The 25,041-nt window shown below is 37.8% G+C and overlaps 1 protein-coding gene across 7 annotated transcripts in view; it reads left to right on the top strand.

Annotated features, from left to right (window-relative positions):
• Positions 1–22,979, top strand: part of LOC144464477 (uncharacterized) — a 31,795-nt gene extending 8,816 nt beyond the window's left edge. For 5 of the 7 annotated variants that reach the window (XM_078171497.1, XM_078171496.1, XM_078171494.1 and 2 more), the window contains 19 exons: positions 293–333; positions 1,092–1,377; positions 1,767–1,810; positions 3,320–3,596; positions 5,887–5,918; positions 8,708–8,966; positions 9,694–9,722; positions 10,117–10,402; positions 12,411–12,454; positions 12,618–12,691; positions 13,865–14,079; positions 14,202–14,470; positions 14,594–14,737; positions 15,898–16,033; positions 16,176–16,205; positions 18,811–18,836; positions 19,001–19,250; positions 21,315–21,362; positions 22,490–22,979. In XM_078171497.1, the coding sequence (XP_078027623.1) occupies positions 293–333; positions 1,092–1,377; positions 1,767–1,810; positions 3,320–3,596; positions 5,887–5,918; positions 8,708–8,966; positions 9,694–9,722; positions 10,117–10,402; positions 12,411–12,454; positions 12,618–12,691; positions 13,865–14,079; positions 14,202–14,470; positions 14,594–14,737; positions 15,898–16,033; positions 16,176–16,205; positions 18,811–18,836; positions 19,001–19,250; positions 21,315–21,334 (2,462 nt within the window). In that variant the 3' untranslated portion in view covers positions 21,335–21,362; positions 22,490–22,979. The remainder of the gene's footprint in view (positions 1–292; positions 334–1,091; positions 1,378–1,766; positions 1,811–3,319; positions 3,597–5,886; positions 5,919–8,707; positions 8,967–9,693; positions 9,723–10,116; positions 10,403–12,410; positions 12,455–12,617; positions 12,692–13,864; positions 14,080–14,201; positions 14,471–14,593; positions 14,738–15,897; positions 16,034–16,175; positions 16,206–18,810; positions 18,837–19,000; positions 19,251–21,314; positions 21,363–22,489) is intronic. The other 2 variants (XM_078171492.1, XM_078171493.1) reach the window with 2 other exon arrangements.
• The last annotated feature ends 2,062 nt before the right edge of the window (positions 22,980–25,041 follow it).

Below are 25,041 nucleotides of genomic sequence, written 5' to 3'. Positions count from 1 at the left end.
TTAAGTTTATAAACCATGTTTTCTTCTCTTTAAATTAGAAATATTAAGCTTAATAAATATTCATAAATGTTAAGATTTATGATGTAGAGAAACTAAGAATCACTCTCTTCGTAGAAAATATGTTTTATGACTAATGTGAAATATGAAAAATATTTTGGGAGAGGAGGCAAAATGACTGTTGACTGTGTAATTTTGCCTATTTGAAATTTTTACAAAGCAGAATGGCCTGAAAACAAATTTACTGTCAGATGTTTGATCAGTCACTGATGACTTTTACCACTTATCTCCTCAGAGCGACACTCAGATGAACACCGACCTGCACTGATCCAGAAAGTGAGTAATGTCACATTGGTCTGACTTCATACAAAACAGCTTTCATTCAACAAATGCAGGTTAAAAATTACCATCATCTTGAACATTTTAAATGATATGATCCAAAGTAAGGATCAGTTGGACTTATTTATTTTTCACAGAACTGAAGCTGCATTCAGGTCAAGCTTTTTAGCAGTAATTTTATGCAACAGTAATGATATGATGTTTTTACCACTGAGGATGAGATGAGGAAATGTCAGCATGAACATTTTCAACAACTTTTTTCATCAACAGTAAAGAGAACTTTATCCACCAGAAACATCTATTTATTTTACTTTAAACCATTATTTTTTTCTGAAGCATAAAACAAAATAAATTCATAAGATAATGAAAATAATTTTTTGAGCCACTGTGACTCATTTCAGTTTTTGTGAAAAGAGCTGCAGCCTGTAACTTAAAAGAAAAACAATTAACCAGTTCATAAGAATTAAAAGGAAGAAGGAAAAGGGAATCATCTTTTGATTTGTAGTTTGGTTCCTCAAAAAAAAAAAAAAAAAAATCAAAATATACTAAAACACAGATATGCACAAACATACCAATCTATAAAAAAACAACTGAACCAACTGCACTTAATATAGCAGCAGTCACCAAATGGATCACTACCTTATGTGATCTGCCAGTAACAGTCACATCTCCATTAACATTGATGTGGTGCAAACACATTTGTAATTGTCCCAGTGGATTAAATATATGTCCTATAAATGTATTGATTATTTCAGGTAGCAACAATGGCAGCTGTTAAACAGCTGCTTTTGGAAACTCTGAATGGTTTGAGTGACAAGGAGTTCAAGAAATTTAAGTGGTCCCTGAAGCTGACTGTCTCTCAAAAGAACCTCCCAAACATCTCACCAGAGTTGAGTTACACCACAGACAGAGAAGAAATAGTGGATGTGATGTTGCAGACCTACAGCCAACAGTCTGTGCAGTTAACCAGGGAGGCTGTAAAGAAAATGAACAGGACTGATCTGATGCAGAGGTTGTCAAAGCCCAGCTCAGAACTCAAAGGTAAGACAAAAACTGTCACATAATCTCATGTGTCTCATAAATGTCTAATAAATACATTTTATGATTCATAATTTAAAAAAGGTAAATCTGCTTGTGTACAAACTCTATCATCACAAATGTGAATAAAAAACACAGTAGGGATCAATAAATCATCAGTTGAATCATAATTAAATCAATAACAGTCACACAGAATGTTTTAAGTTTAATGAGTTTAGTAATTGTTGCAGGACTTTTGTGTTGGATTGCTTTAGACTGTGAAAGTGTTTATGATATTGTGAATTTGTTATATCTACTTTTGAGGTAACTGAGCCTTTTTAAAGTTGATTATACTTTCTATGTTAGATTAGAGTTTAATCCTCTGAGTCATTTTAAATGTCTTTTCTCTGCAGAGAAACACTCAGTGGATGAACATCAACCTGCAGTGTTGAAGAGAGTGAGTCTGACTTTACACATCACAGCTTTCATTCAGTAGATGCAGGTTGAAAACCATCCTCATCCTGAACATCATAAATGATGATGCAAATCAAACCAAAGGTTTTAAATTGGATGGTTCTCACTGTGTTGAAGGATAACTTAACTGTGTTTTCTGACCTGGACCCTATTTTCCCAGTATTGAGTGAGACTGCTGCAGCCAACAGTGGCAAAACCGGCTGCAATGTAATGAACACTGTCGATTTACATCCACTATAAGTGCTTGTTTTTGCCACTGACAGGCTCTGATTGTTATTATAAGTGTCTGACAAGAGAAACAAAGTAACTCTCACAAAACCCATCGTGGTTTGTCTCTCCACTGTTCCAAAAATCACAAACTCTGGTTTGGTTGAAATAAACTCTTAATTCATCCAGTTAGATGCAAAAATTTTCACAAGCAACCTCCAGGGCTGAGAAATGAAGCCAACAGAAATAAACATGTTTACAGCCTGACACAAAAAACAGCTCTGGTCTTTGTAGCTAATTTCAACATTCATGACAACTGTGCGGGGGATGATTTTTTTTTAAACTCACCTGTTTACATTTTATTTAAGCTTAAAGTTACACATATTTAATGATGGGGTGGCTTGAGTGACAGGTTGTCTGCAATGTGTTGCTGTGGTCTGTAGGTCAGATCCATCCCTTGCTTTTCCACAGTCCCACCCTCTGAATATGGCCACTTCTGACTCCAAAAAAAAAAACAATTTGGCGATGCCTGAAATGCCAAACTCAATGCCTCAAAACAGCAGTCTACAAAGCAGTGGGTGATGTCATAGTAGCTTTACATCCATTAGAGCCCGGTGTGTTTGGTGAAGATGATTTCAGGGATGTTTCTGGTTAAACAGAAAGAATATTAGTGTTAAACAAAGAGGTCAACCTCTGTAGGGTTCCTCTCCATAATGGTGTCAGACACCTATGATAACAATCTGAGCATGTCTGTGGCAAAACCAAACACTTTAAGTGGAAGGTGATTGATGATGTTCCAGTGCCCATAGGGATTACATTGCAGCCTGTTTCACCGCTGCCAGCTGCACAGTTCTCTCTCAGTACTGGACGAGTTGTTGTCCCCATCAGTCACTTAGACACAAAAAATGGGAAACAGGATCTAGGTTGGGAAATACTAAAATTACCCTCTGAGATCGAGTTCTCTAGTAATAATGTTATCCACCACTGATGTAATGACAGAATGAATGCTCTGCTGCTCCACTACTGGAGATGATGTTTGATGCTGCTGAAAAAATGACTAGACATAAAACACTTTGTGTTTGTAAAGAAAAAGAGGGAAACATAGTCAATAGAACAAATATTACCAACTGTATCATTGTCTTGAGTGATCATGCAGAAGAAATATAATATGTTATAAGATCTATGTCTAAAAATACTGACACTGATGAAATGCAAAGAAATAGATGTTTAATTATGCCAGTTCAGAAATGACACATTTGCTTAACGTATCCTTTAAATTTTTCAGGCAGCTGTGAAACAGATTCTTTTGGAAACACTGAAAGATTTGAGTTATGAGGAGCTTGAGAAATTGAAGTGGTTGCTGCGGTTCACACAATTCCAGAAGGGCCTTCCACACATCTCATTGAGCCGACTACTGCGGGCAGGCAGTGCAGTCACACTGGTGAATCTGATGCTCCAGACTTGTGGCCAGCAGTCTGTGAAGGTGACCAAGGAGGTTTTCATGGACATGAACAGGACTGATCTGGTCAACAAGTTGTCAGTCATCAGCTCAAGAATCAAAGGTCAGAGAAAGAAGACAAAAACTGCCACATTACACAATAATATGTTTCTCATAAATGTTTAATAAATAGATTTTAGATTTCATAGTGAAGCTGCATTCAAACCTCATTTTATCAAAAAGAAATCTGAAAAATTAGAGAGCAGGTGTTAGACCCATAGAGTGGTCACTCAAAGGGGTGGAATATTTTAGAAAAAATTGTTTCATCCTGAAGAATGATAAATAAAGACAGATGAAATTAACTGGTCTTCATCAGCTTTACTGCACAGTTGATTAGATGGTGACAACTGCTGACTCAATTCAACAATTCACTTAACAATTTAAACAACAATATAAAATTACAATTACAATACAAAACAAAGGCTATTAAAATTATCACTTTTACAAGGTATTTACATATTCCTTCTATATCATTTTACTATGTACACTTATTATCAATCTCAGTATAAAACAGTTGTCTTATTCCCTACGTTTAATCAGACAGCACTGTTAACAATATATTTCCCCTCATTTATCCCCTTTATTTACAACTGATGTAACATCCAAGTTGCGCGGTTGCCTGGCAACATTATACAGCAGCGCTGCTAATCGACTGTTCGGCCCAACCGTCCGTGTTCGAACCGTTTATAAAACAAACTGACAACTGCTAGCTAAAAAGATTACAAAACCGTTATGATTAAATGCAGAAAAACACGAAAAAAAACCTACCAAACACTCAAAAATTAAGATAAGATAAGATAAACTAAATCGCACACACATAAATTCAGCATTGAAGTAAGGCAACAGCCACATCCAATCTCCCCCCGCATGTCCTGACAGGTGCCCCGTGTCAAACGCACCAGCACATGGCAAACTGATGCCGACCCATCTCCGCCTGGGCTAGTGCAACCGCCAGTAAAAAATAAAAATTCACATCTCTACAACACAAAACAGCACACTAAACAGAAAACACATGACTGACAACTACGAGAATGTTAAAAGAAAAATGATTTACCCACCTGAAGAATGATAAATAAAGACAGAGATGAAATTAACTGGTGTTCATCGGCTTTACTGCACAGTTGATAAGATGGTGGTAACTGCCAACTGAAGAACGCAGCATTAACACAGCTTATATAGCCTATCCACAGGTGGTCTCGTGCCTTAATTACTCAAAACTGAAATGATCATAAATAATTTTAAATTTAATGGGGGATGTGTAAAAACATGCAAAACTAGTTAAGTTAGTTATAAAATAACACATTTAATTTAATTTACATTTGCTTTAAATGATATATTTTGACATGTGAAACATTATAATCTATATAAAGGTAGTGTTTGTTGCAGGGATTTTGTTTTGCAGTCCTTTAGATTTAATGGGTGTTAATGATAAGGTGTCTAACCTCTCTCATTCTGTTTTTATGATGTCAGATCCAAGCCCATTTTAGTGTTATTTTACGATGAATCCTCCATATGGTATTTTATTCAAAAGCAACATAATCTTATTTCGCGCCCAGATGTTGGAGTCATCCCCTTTCTACCAACTATGTATGCAATGCTGCTTAGATACCTTTACACATATGTTTTGGGAATGCCCTGGAGTACAGCTGTTTTGGTTACAAGTCTCCAAATCCTTATCTAAAATTCTTAATAGGGAGGTCCCAAGTTGCCCCGTACTTTGTTTGCTGAATGATAACTCTCAAATTTCTATGTCAGTACATGAAAAAAGAATTTGACTTTCCGGCCTAACTGCTGCTAAGAAAATGTTAGCAGTACGGTGGAAACCACCACATACTTTATAAACCATAAAATCTTGGTCAGAAGCTATCACAGCTGTGAAAAATCATGCCTATAAAAGGGGGGATTAACTAGGTTGGGGGCGGTGCAGATCACTCACCAGGAAGGGAACGGTTCTCATTTGTTTTTGTTTTGTTTTGTTTTTTTCGATTAGCTGCTGACATTGTGTATGTGGGGTTGGGGGCAGAGACATACAGGCATAAATATGTGCATGTCCTTACTTGCAAAATGGGAAAGTGGTGTTGTTTTTTTGTTTTTGTTTTTGTTTTTGTTTTTGTTGTTTGTAGGACATGATGCACCCTTTTTTGTTTTTTATAAATGGATACTGGACAATATGCCACTATACCCAAATGTATCGATGTGCAGGCACATCTACTGTCTGTCTGTCTGCCCTTTTTTATGTTGGCATAAAACTAATAAAAAATTGTTACCAAAAAAAAAAACAAAATCTGATTAAAGCTGTTTATAGACTGATTTTGAATCACTCATGGGTCATTTTCTGTTTTCTTTCTCCTCAGAGAAACATCCATCTGAACTGCTCCAGCAGAGAGTGAGTAATGTCACATCTACGGAGCCCCTTAAAGGTCAGGTCGGGAGATTTTTTTTGGACTGACTTTTGCGTCCCCTCGCAGTACTTTTTGTGTTCCCTCGCAATGAATTTTGCTTTCCCTCGCAATACTTTTGCGTCCCCCTCGCAATAGTTTTGCATTCCCTTGCAATAATGTTTTGGATTCCCATGAGCCACCATTGTCACTTCCTCTTAGACGCTCGCATTGATCGGTGACCAACGTAAACTTGTATAAAGCTGGCAAGATCTCCTTTTAAACTGTAGTGTTGTTATTATTGTCTTTCATGCCGTTCTAAGTAGCTTACTTAATTAGGTTCGGGAACCGGCACCGTGCCAGTTCTATGTCAGTCGAAATGTGCTATTTGTGACTCGGGGCCCAACTCTGCCACTGATTGGCCAGTCTGACATTCTTCATAATACATAAAGAACGTTAGTGAAACACATAGGCCTAACAGAAACATGCGTTAGTTACAAGCTAGTTACAACAGCATGAAAGACAATAATAACAACACTACAGTTTAAAAGGAGATCTCCCCAGCTTTATGCAAGTTTATGTTGGTCACCGATCAATGCAGGCATCTAAGAGGAAGTGACACTGGTGGCTCATGGGAATCCAAAACATTATTGCAAGGGAAAGCAAAACTATTGCGAGGTAATGCAAAATTTATTGCGAGGGAATGCAAAAAGTATTGTAAGGGGACGCAAAAAGTATTGCGAGGGGACGCAAAAGTCAGTCCAAAAAAAATCTCCCAACTTGACCTCTAAGGGGCTCCTACACATCAGACACATTTTACAGAACACAGCTTTCTTTGAATTTTTACAGGTGGAAAGTGATCCTCATCATGACAGTAAAGAGGTGTAAAAAGGTTTTAAACCAGAAAAATCACATCGGCTGTAAAAGCAATGGGAACATGTGATCAGGTGGATCATTCCTGCTTTTGGGAGCACAGTGACAGAGAGAGTTAGAGACAGTTGTTAAAGCACAATTACTGATAACCAGTTTATAGCATTAAATGGAGCACACTGGCCCTCATTTATCAATCTAATGTACAAACCAGCACAAAACCAAATGCAGAAATCATCTAACAGGGTTCACATTTTAAAAACGTTTGTATCTCACTGATCACAGCGTACAAATGATCGGGCATTGATAAATGTGACTGCTGAAAACAATCGTCTTTTAAATATCCCACCCCAATATATTCTCGGTTTAGAGGCCTCGCCCTTAGAGTTTACGACAAGGAGAGGTATATTAAGGCCTAGAAGAGAAACTTCTGTGAGTAAGAAACAGAAACATTGACATCCCAGGTTCAGTTTAACCAACTGGTTCAATTTGGCAGCCTGGAAAGTGGCCTCAAAGAAAGTCAAATTCAATTTGGAGAAAAACCACTGCAGCCATCAACAGCATTGCAGTGGACAATCGAAACTCCATCTGAGGTTGGAATATTTAATTCATCTATTATATTACTAACCCAGCCTCTATAAATTAGTAATATTAGCCTACATATTATATATATAATATTGATATTGTTATGATATTCACATAAATCTTATAATTGATCCTGACTGATGAGCTTGGGGCCGCGCGTATCGGGTCCATTTCATTTTGGCCATAATTATAATAATAATAATAATAATAATGATAACAGGTGACTGAGGAGACACAGACACACCACCTGTGTCTGAGCCAGACATAAGTAAGAATTTAATATCCTTGGCTACTAACATTTAAGGGAATTTCTTGGAACAAATGAATTAACTGTTTAGAGTTCTGTGGTAAAAGATCAAAGATCAGTGTGACCTCACAAAACATGTTTTTGGCCATAATTCAAGAATTCTTACACTTATTATGACAAAACTTCACACAAATGTCTGAGAGGATAAAATAATGAAGTGATGACATTTTATATACAAAAGGTCAAAGGTCAGCTTCGCTCAGACATCATAATGTTCTGCATTGAACACTTTTCTGGCCATTACTCAGTGTCATATCTCAGGAGGAGGGGAGAAATTTGGTCAGATATTTAATTGGCAACACTAATCTCAAGTGCCCACCTTGAAACTGAGCTGATTGTATAGGCCCTCTGTGCTTTCAGGGACAAGATGTGTGTGAAGGACATTGATGTAAACTGGTGTGTTGAGGCATACAGCCATGGGACAGTATTTCTAGTTTTAACTTAAGTGTTTATAATAAATAATATAAACATGCTTTGACTTGTCAATGTTGACAAAAAAGAGCTTCAGATAAATTAGAGGCAGGCACCAGTGGTGTTCAGCCATTGGTCAGTAACACAGAGCCAGGTTACTGTGAGCTGTGATAGAGAGACTGTGTCCATGTGGCAGCTATACATCTTGAAGTGATTAATATGTGGCTGTAAATACTTAATATGCCTGTCAGAATATGGTCTAATTACAATTATCCAACTCAGCCAGATTTACTCTGCTGTACCATTAGTCCACACTGACACAAACTTGTGCATGAGTTGAGACGTGATGTGAGATTTGATCATAGCCTCCACTCACATCCACATTAAAAAGTTTTGCGTGGAAATAACAGAATGCCCAGTTTTCTGTCATACGTTCATTTCGTAAATAAGGGCCACTGTATTGTGATGAAGCTACAGAAATGAACACATGTATGTCTGTATGTTTGTATGTATGTATTCTTGGTTGTATTTTAATCCTGTGAAGCACTTTGTGAGTTCTCTCTGTGAGAAGTGCTATACAAATCAATTTTACTTACTTACTTACTTACTTACTTACTTATGGAGAAGCTTTTGGAAACACTGGAAGGATTAAGTCCCGGGGAGCTCGAGGACTTCAAGTGTGCCCTACAGCACATTAGAATGAAGAAAGGACTCCCAAAAATCTCAAGACAGAGAATGGAGATGGCAGGTAGAGTTGAAATAGGGGAGCTCATGGTGAGGATCTACGGCCAACAGTCTGTGGAGGTGACAAGGGAGGTTTTAATGGAGATGAACAGGACTGATCTGGCAGAGATGCTGTCAGAAACCAGCTCAGGACACAAAGGTAAGATGAAGAATGCAAAAACCACCACATTACACAATCATATGTCTAATAAATGTTTACTTGATTTTTACTTTATATTTTGGCGTGTGTGTGTGTGTGTGTGTGTGTGTGTATGAAGCACTTTGTAGCTGTGTTTTAAAATGCTGTATAAGTAAAGCTTTATTTACGTGTTCACTATTGAAGAATTCATAGTAAAACTGGGTTCAAACTTTATTCAATCAAAAATAAAAAATATGAAATATTAGGGAGCAGTCAGCAATTTAAAAACACCACATTCATTACTTTCACTGCAGAAATCATTGAGTTGAATCCAGCTACTTTGAGGGTACAGTTCACAGAATGATAGAGAACATCAAGCGTAAATACTTTGACCTCAAAAGTGACCACCTGAATCAACACCTCTCTGACACACTGAATATTGTCATTGAACAGCATTGTAAATTATGTATTTTGACACATTTCAGACATCATAATTTTTATAAATGTGGGGTTTGTTGCAGGACTTTTGTATTGGAGTCATTTAGATTTAATGGGTGTCAATGATAGATGATAGACACAGATGGTGTCAAAAGTCTCTCACTCTCTTTGTTTGTGATTGCAGATTTGGCTTGTATTTTATAATGAATTATTCATGTTATGTTTTATTCAAAAACAAAATTTGACTAAAGTTGTTTATAATCTTACTTTGAATCAGTAACAAGTCATTTTCTGTTTTCTTTCTCCTCAGAGAAACATCAATCTAAACCACTCCAGAAGGTGAGTAATGTCACATTAGACACACTTTTCACAACACAGCTTTCGTTTAATCTTTACAGCTGGAAAATTATCCTCATCATGACAGTAAAGAGGTGGAAAAATGTTTAAACCAGAAACATCACATCTGTTGTAAAAGTGATGAGAACATGATATCAGGTGGATCATTCCTGCTTTTGGGAGCACAGTGACAGAGAGTTAGAGACGGGTTTATAAAATTAAATTAATCATGTTACAGAAATCAACACATGTAGAACCAAATGTATCATTGTGCCTGATGTGGTTATTGTTAGTTGTTATAATACTCTTATTAATGTTTGCATTAATGCAAATATATTGTTTCATCACTAAGTGGAAATATTACATAAATGTCCTCTGTCTACTTTGAATCCATCAGGTGGTGACCAGGACATCACTTATGGAGAAGCTTTTGGAAACACTCATAGATTTAAGTTATGGGGAGCTCGAGCAATTCAAACATGTCCTACAGCGCACTACAATGAAGAAAGACCTCCCAAAAATCTCAAGTCAGAGAATGGAGATGGCAGACAGAGATGAAATAGTGGAGCTGATGGTGGAGATCTATGGCGAGCAGTCTGTGGAGGTGACCAGGGAGGTTTTAATGGAGATGAACAGGACTGATCTGGCAGAGAGGTTGTCAGAAATCAGCTCAGGATCCAAAGGTAAAATGTGGGGGAAAAACAAACTTTGGTATGCAGAGCAGTCTGTATTCTTTAACTTAAATGCTACTTTTAAAAGCAATGAGACAGAAAACAAGGAAACCCAGAATACCAAGACTGTTGTTGCCAGCATTGTTCTACACAGCCAAAGAAATGTAGAAAAAAACCAAATACCAAATAATCATTGTTATTTATTAGAATGATTTAGTTGTTTGTAAAAAGTTCCTGTTACAGAATCAATAACTTTTACAATTTTTAATTTCCTCTTTGGTTTTTAGAAGCATTACAGTTTAGGACAGGGTACTGACTATCAGTGTATTTCCAGGCTCTTATAATCAGGTTACAGTCGACTCTTGAGTAAGCTGATTTCTTAAACTTCGTATCAAGCAGAAACCTTGTTTCCATAATTGGGGTAGGGTATTAGGGAAATTTAGTATCTCCCAGATACATTTCTGCAGATACGATGCAGAATGTTCTGCCATGTATACATGTAACAAGTTTTTAAACAAATCTCAGAAGCATGCATGTTAATGACAATAGAAGGGAAGGTAACAGCTAGGGATGTCACGATTATAGATTTTCTTGGTACGATTATTGTCAGAGAAATAATCACGGTTTTACGATTATCACGATTAATATGCATTAATTAATTTCACACTATAAATGTGTAAAATCACATGAACACTCCTTATAGATCTTTAAGTTTCATTTATTTCCATGTGCTCCTGCTTTTTCTTTTATCTCTCAACACAACAGTGATGGTTATGAGTACGTGTGGCGACTATTTTGTTCATGTATGAAAATATAGTAGCCGTACAACCGGGCTTGGTAAGGTTGGAGTGTTTTTAAGTTGATGTAAAAATAATTGACAAGCATTTGTGAAATCCCACACTCGTGTGGACGTGAGTTTCTGCCTGTCATCTCACTCCAAAGAGCTACACGGACCCAAAACCATTACAACGTCACGCTGTGTGCACACAAACTGCAAAACTATCCATCAAAAAAAAAAATTGAGACGTGCCTTAGCTTGTCACGTTGCACTGTAAGCCCAACTCGTATCATACCAATATGCCATTAATTGCAAATGACACACTAACATATAATTTGTAATTCAATGTTACATTAGATAAATTGAGACTGACGTATTTTAACCCAGTTATTGTGCATTTACCTTTACTTGGGGGGGGGGAATAAGTCTTCTTCATCCATATTTCATCACTCGGAGACGCCGCTTGTGTGACTTTGTTTTCGTTCCGTGTGAGTTGCGCTGACCTACTGTATATGGTTCCGCATCCCGGCATAATCTTTGGAGAGTGACGGTGTTGAGGAATCTTTACAAATAATTAACCGTGGCGTTTAAAACCGCGGTTAATAGTGAAATCAAATAACCGTGACTGAAACAACAAGTAGCCTCTAGTAGTCTAATTAAGTTTGTTCCACTATCGAGTGTTTGATAGTCAAATTCAGACACATTCATGCTGTGAGGCTGTCAGTCTGTCCGCCTGTCATTGTTTATCCCTATCACTACAATAAAAAGAAAAAAGCTGGAGCATCTTGATGGCCAGATGGTTACAGCATGCAATGTAACCACAACATCCACAGTTTGATTCCAGCTGTTGGACTTTTATGTCCTGTCATCCCCTCTCCCACTGTCCCAGATTTGTCCAATAAAGGCAAAAAATGCAAAGAAAATTATCTAAATAATGATAAAGAAAGCCATCATTCCAAAATAATGTGGGAAGTAGGGGAGAAATCTGATGATTACTGTCCTGCTGCATGTATACACAGCTTAACAGTAACCTGGTTACCACAGCGCATATAAACATACTGTATATAGCATGACCACAACATCAACACCCATTGCTGTACACTTTACATTACAATCCTAACCTACTGTTACATATTGCTCTCATGTTTGAGCAGCATTATCTAGCATATGATGCAAAACACATGCAATGTTATGTGATTTAATGTATCAACATATATTTTTGATCCTCTGTGTCTTCACAAGGGCCTTCAAGAAGCTTGGAGCTTGAGGGTTGTGGAAGCATTATGGTAATTCCTTACATCCATTCATTTGTTTAGTTTAGTTTATTATGATCCCCATTAGCTACTGCATTTCAGCAGCTATTCTTCTGTTGAGTTTATTTGTTATCAGTTAATGTGAAGTTACTAAAACACATCTTCACGTCTTTGTAAAAATGACTGTCCTCTGCAGCAGGACTCCAGTGACTGGACTAAAGTTGACCCTGAAGTGACCAGTACAGATGCAGACAAGGCTTCAACTTACAGGTAAATATAAGATCCTAAATGTTCCATCACAGCTAAGCTTCAACGTTTGGGGCTGAAAAATGAAACTTACAGTGAAACAATGTCAGGAACCAGACTGACAGTGATGAGCCTCTGAGGGTGAAGCCCATATTTTGGTATTATCCAGTAGGGATGGAAATCACCAGAAGATCCATGATACATTATCATGATACTTAAAGTTCCAGTAGGCAACATTGTTTTGGTATAATTGAGTAAAAATTTTATATCCTCTAAGCATAATGTAAATCAAGTGGTCTGAGACAAACAATAGGTTTTTGCACCTCACCATGGCTCTGTGTTCAGCCTCTAAAGAATCAGTATAGTGCCGATGTGCATCAACCAATCAAGGGTCAGCTCAGACCACTGTGTTCCTATTGGCTGTTCTACTGCATATGCGCATTCCCGTGCCGCCGGTAGAAGGGGAGAGCAAGCGGCAGTAGCGAACAGTGCACCAGGTAAAATAGCGATTCAATAATACAACACGTCACCAACAGGATTTCAGGTAATATCATTACATTTACATTAGGTGATTGACACATCCGGGTGATGCCATCCAATGTGCATTAGTATGTTCGATGTTTTTCCATTCACATCCTCTACAATGGTGGAGCAACGCCTGCACACCATCCTGTTCTTGTGCATAACTCTCTCTCCAGTGCTGTTGTAGCTGACCAGCACACCAGAAACCAGCAAGCGGGTCCCCCGGTTCCAATGTATTAATTTGCGTCCGTCATAGTGACTTATTCACACGTCACTCCATTTGTTGTGTTGATTTCAGCGTGTGTTTATTGTGTTACATATGATAAACCCACAAACACTGATCCCTATCTCATAATAGATAAGATTTTGGTCAATACTACTCGGACTACAAACGGAATACAAACAGAAACCAGAACACTTCTGATCCCAAAATCTGTCCCGTTGTCTTCAGATTCTGTACACATGCAGAATTTGTTTATAGAGATTAACACGGAAGTGCCAAAAACTGCAGGTCCTCAAATGGCCACTTGAGACTGGCTCCAAAAGGGAGTTCATCCTCATAGACCCCCATGTTAAAATGCCCAACTTATCAGCAGAAATAAATATGTTTACTATCTGGTACAAAAATGTTTTGATGACACAAACTCACTTGTTTTATTTCCATTTACATTTTAGCCTACAGTCTGGAGCAGGAAACTTTGAATGCAGTGTCTCTGGCTTGCGCTGGGTCTGTAAGGAAAAGGTCAGCTTTAAGTACCAGTTTTGCTCTTTGAGTGGACACTTTGGGAGGATTGAAAGGATGAAGTACATGCCTGCAGGTCCCCTGATGGACATCACAGTCATTGCTGGGAAGTTAGATGTAGTGTACCTGCCACACTGGATCTGCATAGGTAAGTGGACATGAAGAAAATAATGAAAAATAAAATGTACTCACTTTTTATTTTTGACAGCACGAGTACAAAAACTGATGCAATCCTTTTCTCTTCACTTACTGTGCTTTTGTTTCGTGCAGATGACAATCCTAAAATATTAGATAAGTTTGCAGTCCTACACATAGATGACTGTGGAGATGTCGTGGAAAAAGTGTCTGAGGTCACATCGTCCCATGTCAAGCTGTCTGACCCAGATTTCTCTCTATTATTGGTCCTGTTGGACTGGTTGGGCCTTCCAGTGGAAATATACTGTATGGTGTTAATATATAGCAAGATCCTCACAGCATCATCTCAAACATCCCTCACACTCCATGTTTACCTGATCCCATCTGATCTTGGTCTACAAGAGGTTATTTTATGTCTTACTGTCAACAATACCAGTCATAATAAGATACAGAATGACACTATAAATTAATTGGTAAATACACAACACAGATAACAATGTTTTTGTTTTGTTTTGTTTTTTCTACAGGAATTGGATTCAAGAGAAAAATCCTATGGGTTCAATGGAATCCCAAAGTCAAAACCAGAAAAGTCCCTGAAAATGCAAAATTGGTTCACCTTAACGACAGATCAGGATGGTGCAGAGATTTATCCTGAAGGCGAGAAACCCCAGGTGAAAACCTATTTTTTTATGCACTGATCAATTTTGAGATGTTTTATTTTGCTTCCATATCATGTCTTCTCTCAGAATATAGAGAGAAATTGTCCAGAATAATTGTTGAGATGTTTATTTTGGTTAAGATTTCTGTTCTAGAAATGTATTTATATATGTATTTTTATTTAATTAGATGGTGACTAATTTTCATATTAAGACTTAGTGTCTCAAAAAACTTGCAGGACAAAAAATAATTGTTTTAATGTAAGTAATCAACTGCAGCAGTTTCATGGTGATAGCTAAATTTTTTACCCTGGTGTCTTATCTTGGGTCTTAAAATGTGTGGAATTTTACAATGTATAAATGCGTCTCATCTCATACTGTGGGCCAAAAATGTTCACTTCAGTGGCACTTACATACACCAAGTTTTATTACTGTCTATACTCTGATGGTATTTACTGAGGGGTTTATTCATATCTCACTAATTACCTGATTTATGTAACATTTTAGTTCTAAAAAGATTCATGGCTGTCGACACTATATTCTGATTTATGGAGTGATAAACAGAAATATCCAAAATTCACTTTGTAAATATCTTTGACACTTATATGACAATAAATTAAATTGAGAATTTTTAATTTGGCTTCATCCAGTGTTCAGATTTTTTAAATTTATGCAGATTTGTACATATTTAATTAGATGAGCCTCATTTGCATATCCATATATTAAATTTCAGAAAATTTTTCACTACTGACATGTGGTGTCTCCTCCCTCGTGTTTGATTTGCATGTACAACCAAAGCCTCATGGCAGCTGAGGTTCTTAAATGCCAAAAAAAGTCATGAAACACTGACATTATCATAATGAACAACATTTCTTTCAGTAATATCAGTTTTTTTATTTTTGATTGCAGCCTATGATCAGCTGTTGATACAGGAAATGATAAACACATTCAAATATCTGCAGTCATGACCATGCCTGGCTCCATGTGGTCTTCCATTTTAGCCAGACAGTTGAGCAATATTTGGCAATATACAATAGATATATTATTTTTTCTGTCTCTGTCTCTGATGTCTTTGATGGAAGTGAAAAAAACACCACAACTTAACCTCATATGACCAAAGAAAAAAATTTTGCTCAAAGTCTGACTTCTTATTTATTCATTTTTTTCTTTCACAGGCATTAAAGCTCAGATATAACAGCACAGGCCCAAATTTCTATGAAGTGGTCGTTCAAAATCCAGACAAAGACTTTAAGCTCATGCTCACACCAGAAAATGGGCATCAACCAGTTTGGACCTGTAAAATTCGAAAAGGTCAGTTTTAAACAATACCACAAGAACTTATCCACTCTGTCTGTGTACCACTTTGATTTTATTAAATATCATTAGTGTAGCAGATGTGTGATGTTACATAAAGGCAGTAAATCAGTTACATGTCCATGTGTTTTTTTCTCAGGTGAATGGCAAAGCACTGGCCATATACAAGGTGAGTCATTTAAAATAATTTGTGTTTAAAAGAGTCATTCTTATACACTGTCTTTCTGCCTGTTCGCTGTGCTGCTCCAAGACAAACACACATCTTCAAAAAAAGCTAATGCAGGACCAACTCAGTGTTTTCTATCAGTACTACTGTTAGAATAAGAAAGCAGTGCTTCCAAAAATAAGGTCGGGGGTCAGGGAAAAAAAATCTGTTAAGTACATATTAATTAATTATTTGAAACTATAGCTTGGTGTTAAGCTAAAACAACATGCCTTAGTTCACTGTAGAAACGCATCAGAAATCTAGTCTAATCAGACATTAATCAAAGGAGCGACTGAGAAACAGCCAGATGGGGGAAAGTTAATTTTAAACCCATGATGAGCAAGTTAAGGACAAATTAATAAAACGTAACATTAATACAAGTGTTATACATCATCAGAGGAAAAAATAAACGTACCTAGATGAACATTAACAACCCAGCCTGGCATGGACCGAGGTACACCAGGGCAAACATGTTCAGTAACATTAAAAATTACAATTGAGCATAGTCTGATGCTGCAGGCACGTTAACTACACGCATGCCCGCACACACTGGTAACTGCACTGCTGTTGACCTAGAAAGGGCTGAATGAGCAGCCACGTACGTGTTGTTACTAACTTACTTGGCTTATACAGAAAGTGGTGCAGGTTTCTGGGTTGAGGATGAAGGCTGATCTTGAGCTGCATTCTCTGATGTCTATTTGTGACAAACTGAAGCAAACTGCTTCGTTTTGCCAAGATTTTTTTTAACCTAGAAAGAAGCAGCTAGCTAGCTGAAAGAAGGCTTCTGTTCCTCTGTTCACTTTCAGCTGAATGCATCAGTGGTTGCTTGTATTCACTTATGTAAATGGTTGGCGTAGATAATAAACACAGATGACCATGTATTTAAAATTGATTTGAGTAAAATTGAAGGGTTTTAAGAGGACACCTACATGTTCTGTTTGTGTTCTCAACAGCTGTCGTCACTTGGAGCAACCATGACACATTTGGTCTGAGTTAACAAGGTTACTGGTTATACTGGTACACCAGGATTTCCACTGAGTGAAAGTGGGGCTGCTCACATTATGGCATTTATAAAATGCACTGTCACTCAAAAATCTGACCTGATCATCATATTATAAACGAGAAGACAGAAACAAGAATTGTTTTATTTTTGGCTAGACCACAGAATGTAGGCCTATCTGTGAGTGACTGAGTGTGTGAGTGTGTGAGTGAGTGTGTGTGTCTGTGTCTGTATGTCTGTGTCTGTGTCCCCCCCCCTTGGCCATTGATCTTTGAAATGAATAGTCCCTGACCATAAACTGGGGCTGTCAGAGCCGTGGCGAGTTGACGGAGACCTCCTTATTATTCTGAAAACTATTTCCCCCGATGGAAGCAAAGTCTTTATTTACTTTGATTTCACAGATAAGAAACTAATTTGCTAAGACAACACAGCCCCCCAAAATAGCTTTTTTAAGTCTTGCGTATGATTTATTCTGGCCTTATATAATAGGAGGAAAACTATGCTAGCCGCTTGGATAATTTCTGCAGTGGGAAATGTTATAGGCTTATGCTAATAGCATTAGCATGTTGTCTCGTGTCTAGTTTAAGACAGTTGTTTTTATGGGGAACCCTCTGAGTTATAATGGAGCTGAATGCTGTAATGTTCCCTTTGTTAAATGTTGGCGTTGTTCCAGGCTTCATGTGAACGGAGGAAAAGACCGCTAGATGTCAGCCTAATTTGTGCAATGCATGTCTTGTGTTGTGGTAAATCGAGCAAAAAGCAGCTTGTCCAGAGGTTAACGTTACAGCTCCAGAGAGTCCATGTCCTGTCTGCTGTGCGAGTGTGTCTGATTGTATTGTTCTTCATTTTAAGATATGTATATATTAATTTTTTGCCTGGACTGCAACAGCAAGTCCAAGTGAATGTTGCCACCTCCTGTTTCAAATAAAAAGCCATTGTTTGAAATTGAAAGCCCTCGAATGTTTCATACACGGTCCAGCCATATACTAGGTTTTGACCTAGAATTATTTATTAAGAAAGCACATTTTAGCAGCAAAAAACCGCCATTAAAGAGCAAGAGAATGAAAAATAAAAACAAGACTAAGACAGGTTTAAAATACAAGAATAGAAGTTACAGTGCAGTGTAAGAAATTAATATTTATTTGATTTCATAAAGGGCAGCAACAAACAGAAAAGTCCTCATCCTTAATTTAAAAGAACTTAGAGCTGCAAACAGCCTTCTGGCTAGGCCCACCCACAGCTACGTGGCTGCATCACACAACTCACTAAAGAGAGGACACATCACACTATTGGAGTCACAATTGTGACTGTCAGAGTGGTTCTTCGCTCACAAAAGATCTTTGACTGAGTACAAACACCAACTGGAGAGACAACACAAACCTGTCAAGTTTCATTTTGGCTTTTCATCAAGTCACTCACAGAATTAATCAGCAAAATGAAAATGACCTGCTGTGATAAACTTCTTTGTATAGTTTATCTTTATGAATCAAGAGAGTCTGATAAAAAATAGTCATGGTCAGATTTTAAATCAGTCACTCATGTAACATATTTTCTTTCCTTTCTCCTCAGAGAAACACTCAGTGGACAAACACCAGGTGAGTGATCTCACATCAGTCTTTGACTTTATTCAACACAGTTTTCAGTCAATAAGCAATTCAGTCATAAACCAAACTCATGACTTATTTTGAATATTTTGGATATTATCATTACAGTTAGAGTTAAATCATATCCGTTTGTTTATTCACTTTGGATTCATCAGGAAGCAGCTGACGGAAAGAGGCTTTTCAAAATGCTCAAAGAATTGACAGACGAAGAGTTCAAAGAATTCAAGTGGTACCTCCTACGCATCTCAAAGAGCCAACGGCAGAACACTGACAGGGTAGACCTGGTTAATCTGATGCTGCAGACCTACACCCAAGAGTCTGTGGAGGTGGCCAAAGATATTTTAAAGGAAATTGGCAGAAATGATCTGGTGCAGCTGTTGTCAGACACCAGCTCAGGGTCAGAAGGTAAGTTGTGGAACAAAAACAGCAGTAGCATATTCAGGGGCACCATCTTATACTTAAACTATAAATCAGAAACTTTGTATGCAGGGTAGCTCTTCATTGAAAATACATGTTGACAGTCATGTAGCTTTTGAATTTACATATTGTGAGTACAGGTCATGATTGTATTATGTAGATGAAGTTATCATGGGCAAAACTAATGTTTGCTGTAGTCCTCACAGTGAGTGAGTGACTTAGTTAAAGATGTTGTCTATAGTAACAGTTCAATCAGGAGAGACAGGTGAATAAAGTTAAGATAATTGTGTATTACAGATTACAGGTGTACAGATTAACAGATGATATGTGATGATTAAGATTTGACAGAAAAGTCTTTGGTGCTTAGACTCTACAGGAAGATTTTGTAATCGAGGGGCGTTCGCCCTGAGCAGCAGCAAGATGAACCCCCCATGGTGTCAGCTGGTGACTCTAAGACTGATAGGCTCATGAAGCTCATGTAGCTGTGCAGACTAGGCGGTGACAGAGATGGAGGGTAGAGTTGTCCCGATACTGATACTAGCATTGGAAGTGCCTCTGATACTGCTTAACATGCTGGATCAGGTATTTGTGAGTGCACAGGTCTATGCATCTATCCAAAACAATGTAATTTGTTAATAAACTTTAAAGGTCCAGTGTGTAAGATTTAGGAGGATTTAGTGGCATCTAGCTGTGAGGATTGTAGATTCCAACCAGCTGAAACTTCTCCTAGTTAAAATTCCTTCAGTGTTTATTGTTCAGGAGGTTTTTGGTGGGAGTCAAATTATCTGCAGAGGTCTCTTCTTCTAAAGAACAAACAGACCAGGTGATTCAAACTGATAAAACACTGAATAAAGCAGGTTTATATCACAAATCATTGTTTCTCCAAATCTGTTTGGCATGTCACAGATAGCCCGTTTGCCAAGCACCTGCCTATGTGTGCTTACCTTTTTTCTGATCCAGACATTCAGGATTGTATGAGATACTTATCCATAGTCAGTGTATTACCTACAGTAGACAGCGGTTGACACACCCCAGTTTGGAGAAGCAGGCTGGAGTGCAACACACATACTAAGGAAAATGTATTTTAGCCACCTAAAAAAAATCTGTATAACTTTAAGTGTACAATACTCTTTTTGCTTTATTTTGGCATAAGACAGATATTTCCGACAGGAACTGAAGCTGTTATATTTCATCAGTTCCCCTTTCCCTCTCATGAAAGTCACCAGACTCCATTAAGAAAAACAGTGATTTAACATCGCTGAACAAAGGAGCTGCTGGTCTACTGATGCCTCAATCATTTAGTTTGTTTATGCTGTTGTGTGACTCTGGTGTTTTAAATGGTAAGTTTGGACTCACTAAAGTTACACAATAACCCAAACTAACTAACTTATCGAGGCAGCAGTAGATCAGCAGCTCCTGTGTTCACTGAGCTTAAGTTACTGTTTTTCTAAGTGGAGTCTGGTGGCTTTGACGAGAGCATTGATGTGAAACTGAAGCCATTGGCGTTGGAAAGGACTCTCTGTGGTGAAAATATTCTCAATATAGCGTATACTTGAACTGTTATATATTTTTTAGTTGGGGTTTTTATTAGGTAGCTAAAATGCATTTTGCTGCTGCCCCTCTCTATAGCAGTATAATGCTTAGCTTCAGCGGCGGTGTTCTTGATAAGATAAGATAAATCTTTATTGTCATTGTACAGTCATACTTGTGTACCACAGCACAATGAGATAAACAAAAATATATATTATTAACAGTAGAAAAATATGTACAGATATACAGTGAAGCGTTATTGGCTGATTCTCCAAACTGGGGGCATCGACTGCCATTGACTGTTTGTAATACACTGACAGTGGATCAGTACCTCATACAGCCCCACCTCAAAAAAAAAATCCAAACTATCCCTCTAACAGATACTGTTGATGAAGGCAGCAATGATTCATCTTCCATGCCTGAAAAGGCCTTTACCTGTGTGCCTACATGTTGTGGTTTATTAGAAACAAAGCAAACATGGTTGCTTTTACCCTAATTTAATTTTCATTAAATGTGTTGCAGCTGCAGGATCATCAGCTTGAGCATCTGGTGTGAACACCACAGAGGGAGGTATGTGCCCAAACCATGATAACATGTTACATAAACATCATACTGTGGCTTTAAAGTCATTTTCTTCACTGCATGAGTCAATGTGAGAACTTTAAATGTTTTATTAGCACATGTTGCCATGTTGATAAGTCTTAATTAGATAAAATCACTGATTGTTTTTTAGCAGTGTGAGTGGCTCCAGGTGTGGCAGTTACAGCCGGTTGGTTCACCCTCTTGGATCGCCATTTAAAACTTTTGTACAGATTTTCATGGTGTCCAGAGGATGACTCATCTCTTTGGTGATCATCAGACTTTGCCTCTAGCGCCACCCTGAGGTTGGCATTTTGTGTTTGTTTTTGGATGGATGCTCCCCTCAGGCTGGATTGTGATCACTTTGGTGATCCCTCAACTTTTCCTGTCGCACGATCATCTGGTTTAAAAATGATTATTGTCCAGTACTTAAGTTGATGACCAAATGCCATGGATGTCTAATTAGATCTGGATACTGGACCCCAAGACGGCGCCTTTTCAGTCCAGTGAGAACATAGATGTATAAAGCACTGGAAATGGGACCTCATTCAGTCTTATGAAAGTTTCTTATTGGCACATGAAGCCACTAAGCATGAAGAACAAATGCACTAGAGACTTCCATCAACTGAGCTGGCTACTTGTGGTTCAGCACTCTTTTAACTTGAATGAGGATACAATTATTTAATCTTGCAGCTCTTCTACACTTTCCAGATGTTATCAGACCCTGATACTAAAATGAGTCATTTTGTGGGCGTTGTGTCGCTTAAAAAAATGTACCCACTGATTTACAGATGTGCTTTCCCAATGTATGTCTATGGGAAAAAACCTATTTGGGCCCAATGGCATCACGTCACGGACCTGTACGTTGTAATTTCACTGTTTGGCCGCTACTTAAATTGACATAAATGCCAAGCACGCTTCCTAGAATGCTAAACTAAGATGGTGATCATGGCAAACATTATATCTTTTTATCATTATCATGTCAACATACAGCCTCACAGAGTCTCTAGCATGACTGTAGACTTCAATTTTCTTACAAGGAAAGGCTTAAATTTTATTTTATTTAAAGCAACTGATTATGAGCTGATGTCAACGATTGTTAAATTTCCTTTCTTCAGAGAAACTCTGTGGATGAACATCTGTCTGCACTGATCCAGAAAGTGAGCAGAGACACATCATCTGACTCTACACAACATTTAATACATGCTGGCTGGAATTCATTCTCACCTTGAACTGATAAAGTATGACACAGACCAAAATTGGCATCATGATAAACCTGTCGCAGAAATGAGGCTGTATTAATCTCTGCAGCAACAGTGATTTCTTCAGTAATGTAAGGACACTGTGATCTCTAGAATCGAGGCGCACAAGAGGAAACATGAGTTTTTTCTTCTTTTCAGTCAAACTGATTTTTCCAAAGTTTTTAACAGAAAAGTGTAAAATGATTGTAAATATTTTTAAGGATGAAAATCTTAAAATTCCATTTGTATGTATTTTAATATTTACTGTATATATTTTCTCAAATCATTTTTATGTCTTAAAGCACTTTGCAATTGCAATTTAGAAATTGTGATACTGTAACAATAAATATGTATTAAAAACATAAAACATGTTTGACCATTCATTGCACATACTGAGGATGAATGAGTGTGTTGTTTGGAACTTTACTTTATGTTTCACTACAGCTTTGTTAACGTGGTTAGGTGTAGGCACAAAAAAACTCTCGGTTATGGATAAGAGAAGATCATGTTTTGGTTGAAAATACCCACTCTTATACAACCTGGTCCCCTTTTATAAGATACGCAGGAACTCTATCAAGACAGTCCTTTGCAACTCTCAAGATGGCCGACAGAGCCAATCCTACTATAATGGAGACGCTTGTAGGTAAGTAAAATCTGTTAACATCAAGTAATAAGAGTAAGACATACAATTAATATATCCAAGTATTGATTTTATGTTGGGAATAAATTACTATTAATCATCTGTCCACTAAACTGGACGTCATGCATATTTTTGTCAGTATGGTGGTATGTGTAAATAAAGTTAACAGTATATGTAAAACGAAAGGTCTAATATATGTATTCTCGGCTCCTGATTGGCTATCTCTATATATTATTTTCTTTCACCACCTCCCTCCTCTGTGTGCTGCACTTATGCCACAGTGACATCCTACGCCTTTAGAATTCTCAAGAGGAGGGGCTCAGCTTCGGCATGTCTCCACCTTAAGATCTGGATCTGGATCTTCCAATGCCCCACCTCTACAGCTACCCTCATTGAGGCTAAGTGAATTTTAAAGGCCGCTGTCCAGAGGAGAGAGTGAAAGGCTTTGTTAAACACAGTTTAAGTGTGAGGAGGAATAGCTCAGGCTGTTGAAGGGCTGCTTGGAGATCACAAAGTTTAAGGTTCAGTCCTTATCCAGGCCAAGTGAATTTTCAAGTCCAGTGCCTAAATGTAAAGGTCTCCTCCTGGCATTTCGCACATGTGCCAACAAAGGGTTCTGCAACAAAAAACAAGGACAGCTTGGAAATGAAACTGGAAATCAAATGAAAAAAACAAATTTGGAAACATACTGCTTGACCCGCTGCTGGGACTGCTCTTGGTTGTAGAGACTAGATGAAGAAGGGGAGAAGGCTCTTCCACCTTAGACCACCTCAGCTGAGGAAGGTATCATATTGTAGGCTACTGAGAAACACAATTATCTGAACAGTTGTCGTATTATCTTACATTGAACAGCAACAGAAAAGTAACTATTACTCACTTCTGTGGCTTTGTGTGGGTGAACATGAAATGATGCAGCACTCAATTAGAACCGATATCCAATATGCCAATGAGGAACAACTCATCTGACCAATAACCAATACTGACAGATATATCCGCTTAATTATCCACCTAATTCTAGTGATCATCAAGTCTCTTCTGCAGTGGAATTAACATCATATGATACATACACACTCTAGTTGTGATGGCCCACCAGCAGATGGAGACATGAAATACAATGCTTTTCAATGTATGTAATATTCATTCTTTGTTCAAAATAACAAAGAGCATGGTGGCCAATTCTGACAGCTCATTTTAAAGCCGATATTGGACAGTACTGATGACGTGCTGATATTATCGTGCATCCCTAGTGTCGATAATTAGCTTGGTGTTTAAGCGATGAAGAGAAAATGTTTCTAATCGCAGCTGCTACAGCCACCGCCAGAAAGTCCATCTCCCGAGCTGCTGCCTGCTCTCCTCCTGGGGAGCAGGCAGCAGTTGCAGGGAGCAAGGCGGAAGGTCGGTGGAGTATCTAAAGACTGTAGATAAACGGTAAATTTCCTGTGAAAATGGAAGCGTATCTTGAAAGAAGACAATGCATGTAACAGGCAGAACTTGACAGAACGTTAACAATGTTAACAACCAACACACCCAAGGTACCTTGCACACTGTATGTGGACATGGAAAGTCCATGACCAAATGTCGATATGTGACGAGGTGGAGCAGGACAAGTGTGATAATGTCATATAACAGACTTAAGTTAAATGTGATTTTACAGTCAGTGCTGGCTTACTGGAAAATAAAAAAAAAAAACAGCAATGACAAAACATTTGATTTTTCAGCATCAGTGATGAAGGAAGTATTCAGATCTTTTACTTACTTATACCACACTTTAAAAATACTCTGTTACTAC

This window comes from Epinephelus lanceolatus, chromosome 10, assembly GCF_041903045.1.
Source record: "Epinephelus lanceolatus isolate andai-2023 chromosome 10, ASM4190304v1, whole genome shotgun sequence".
Classification (NCBI taxonomy): domain Eukaryota; kingdom Metazoa; phylum Chordata; class Actinopteri; order Perciformes; family Serranidae; genus Epinephelus; species Epinephelus lanceolatus.
This window is presented reverse-complemented; position numbering and strand designations above follow the sequence as displayed.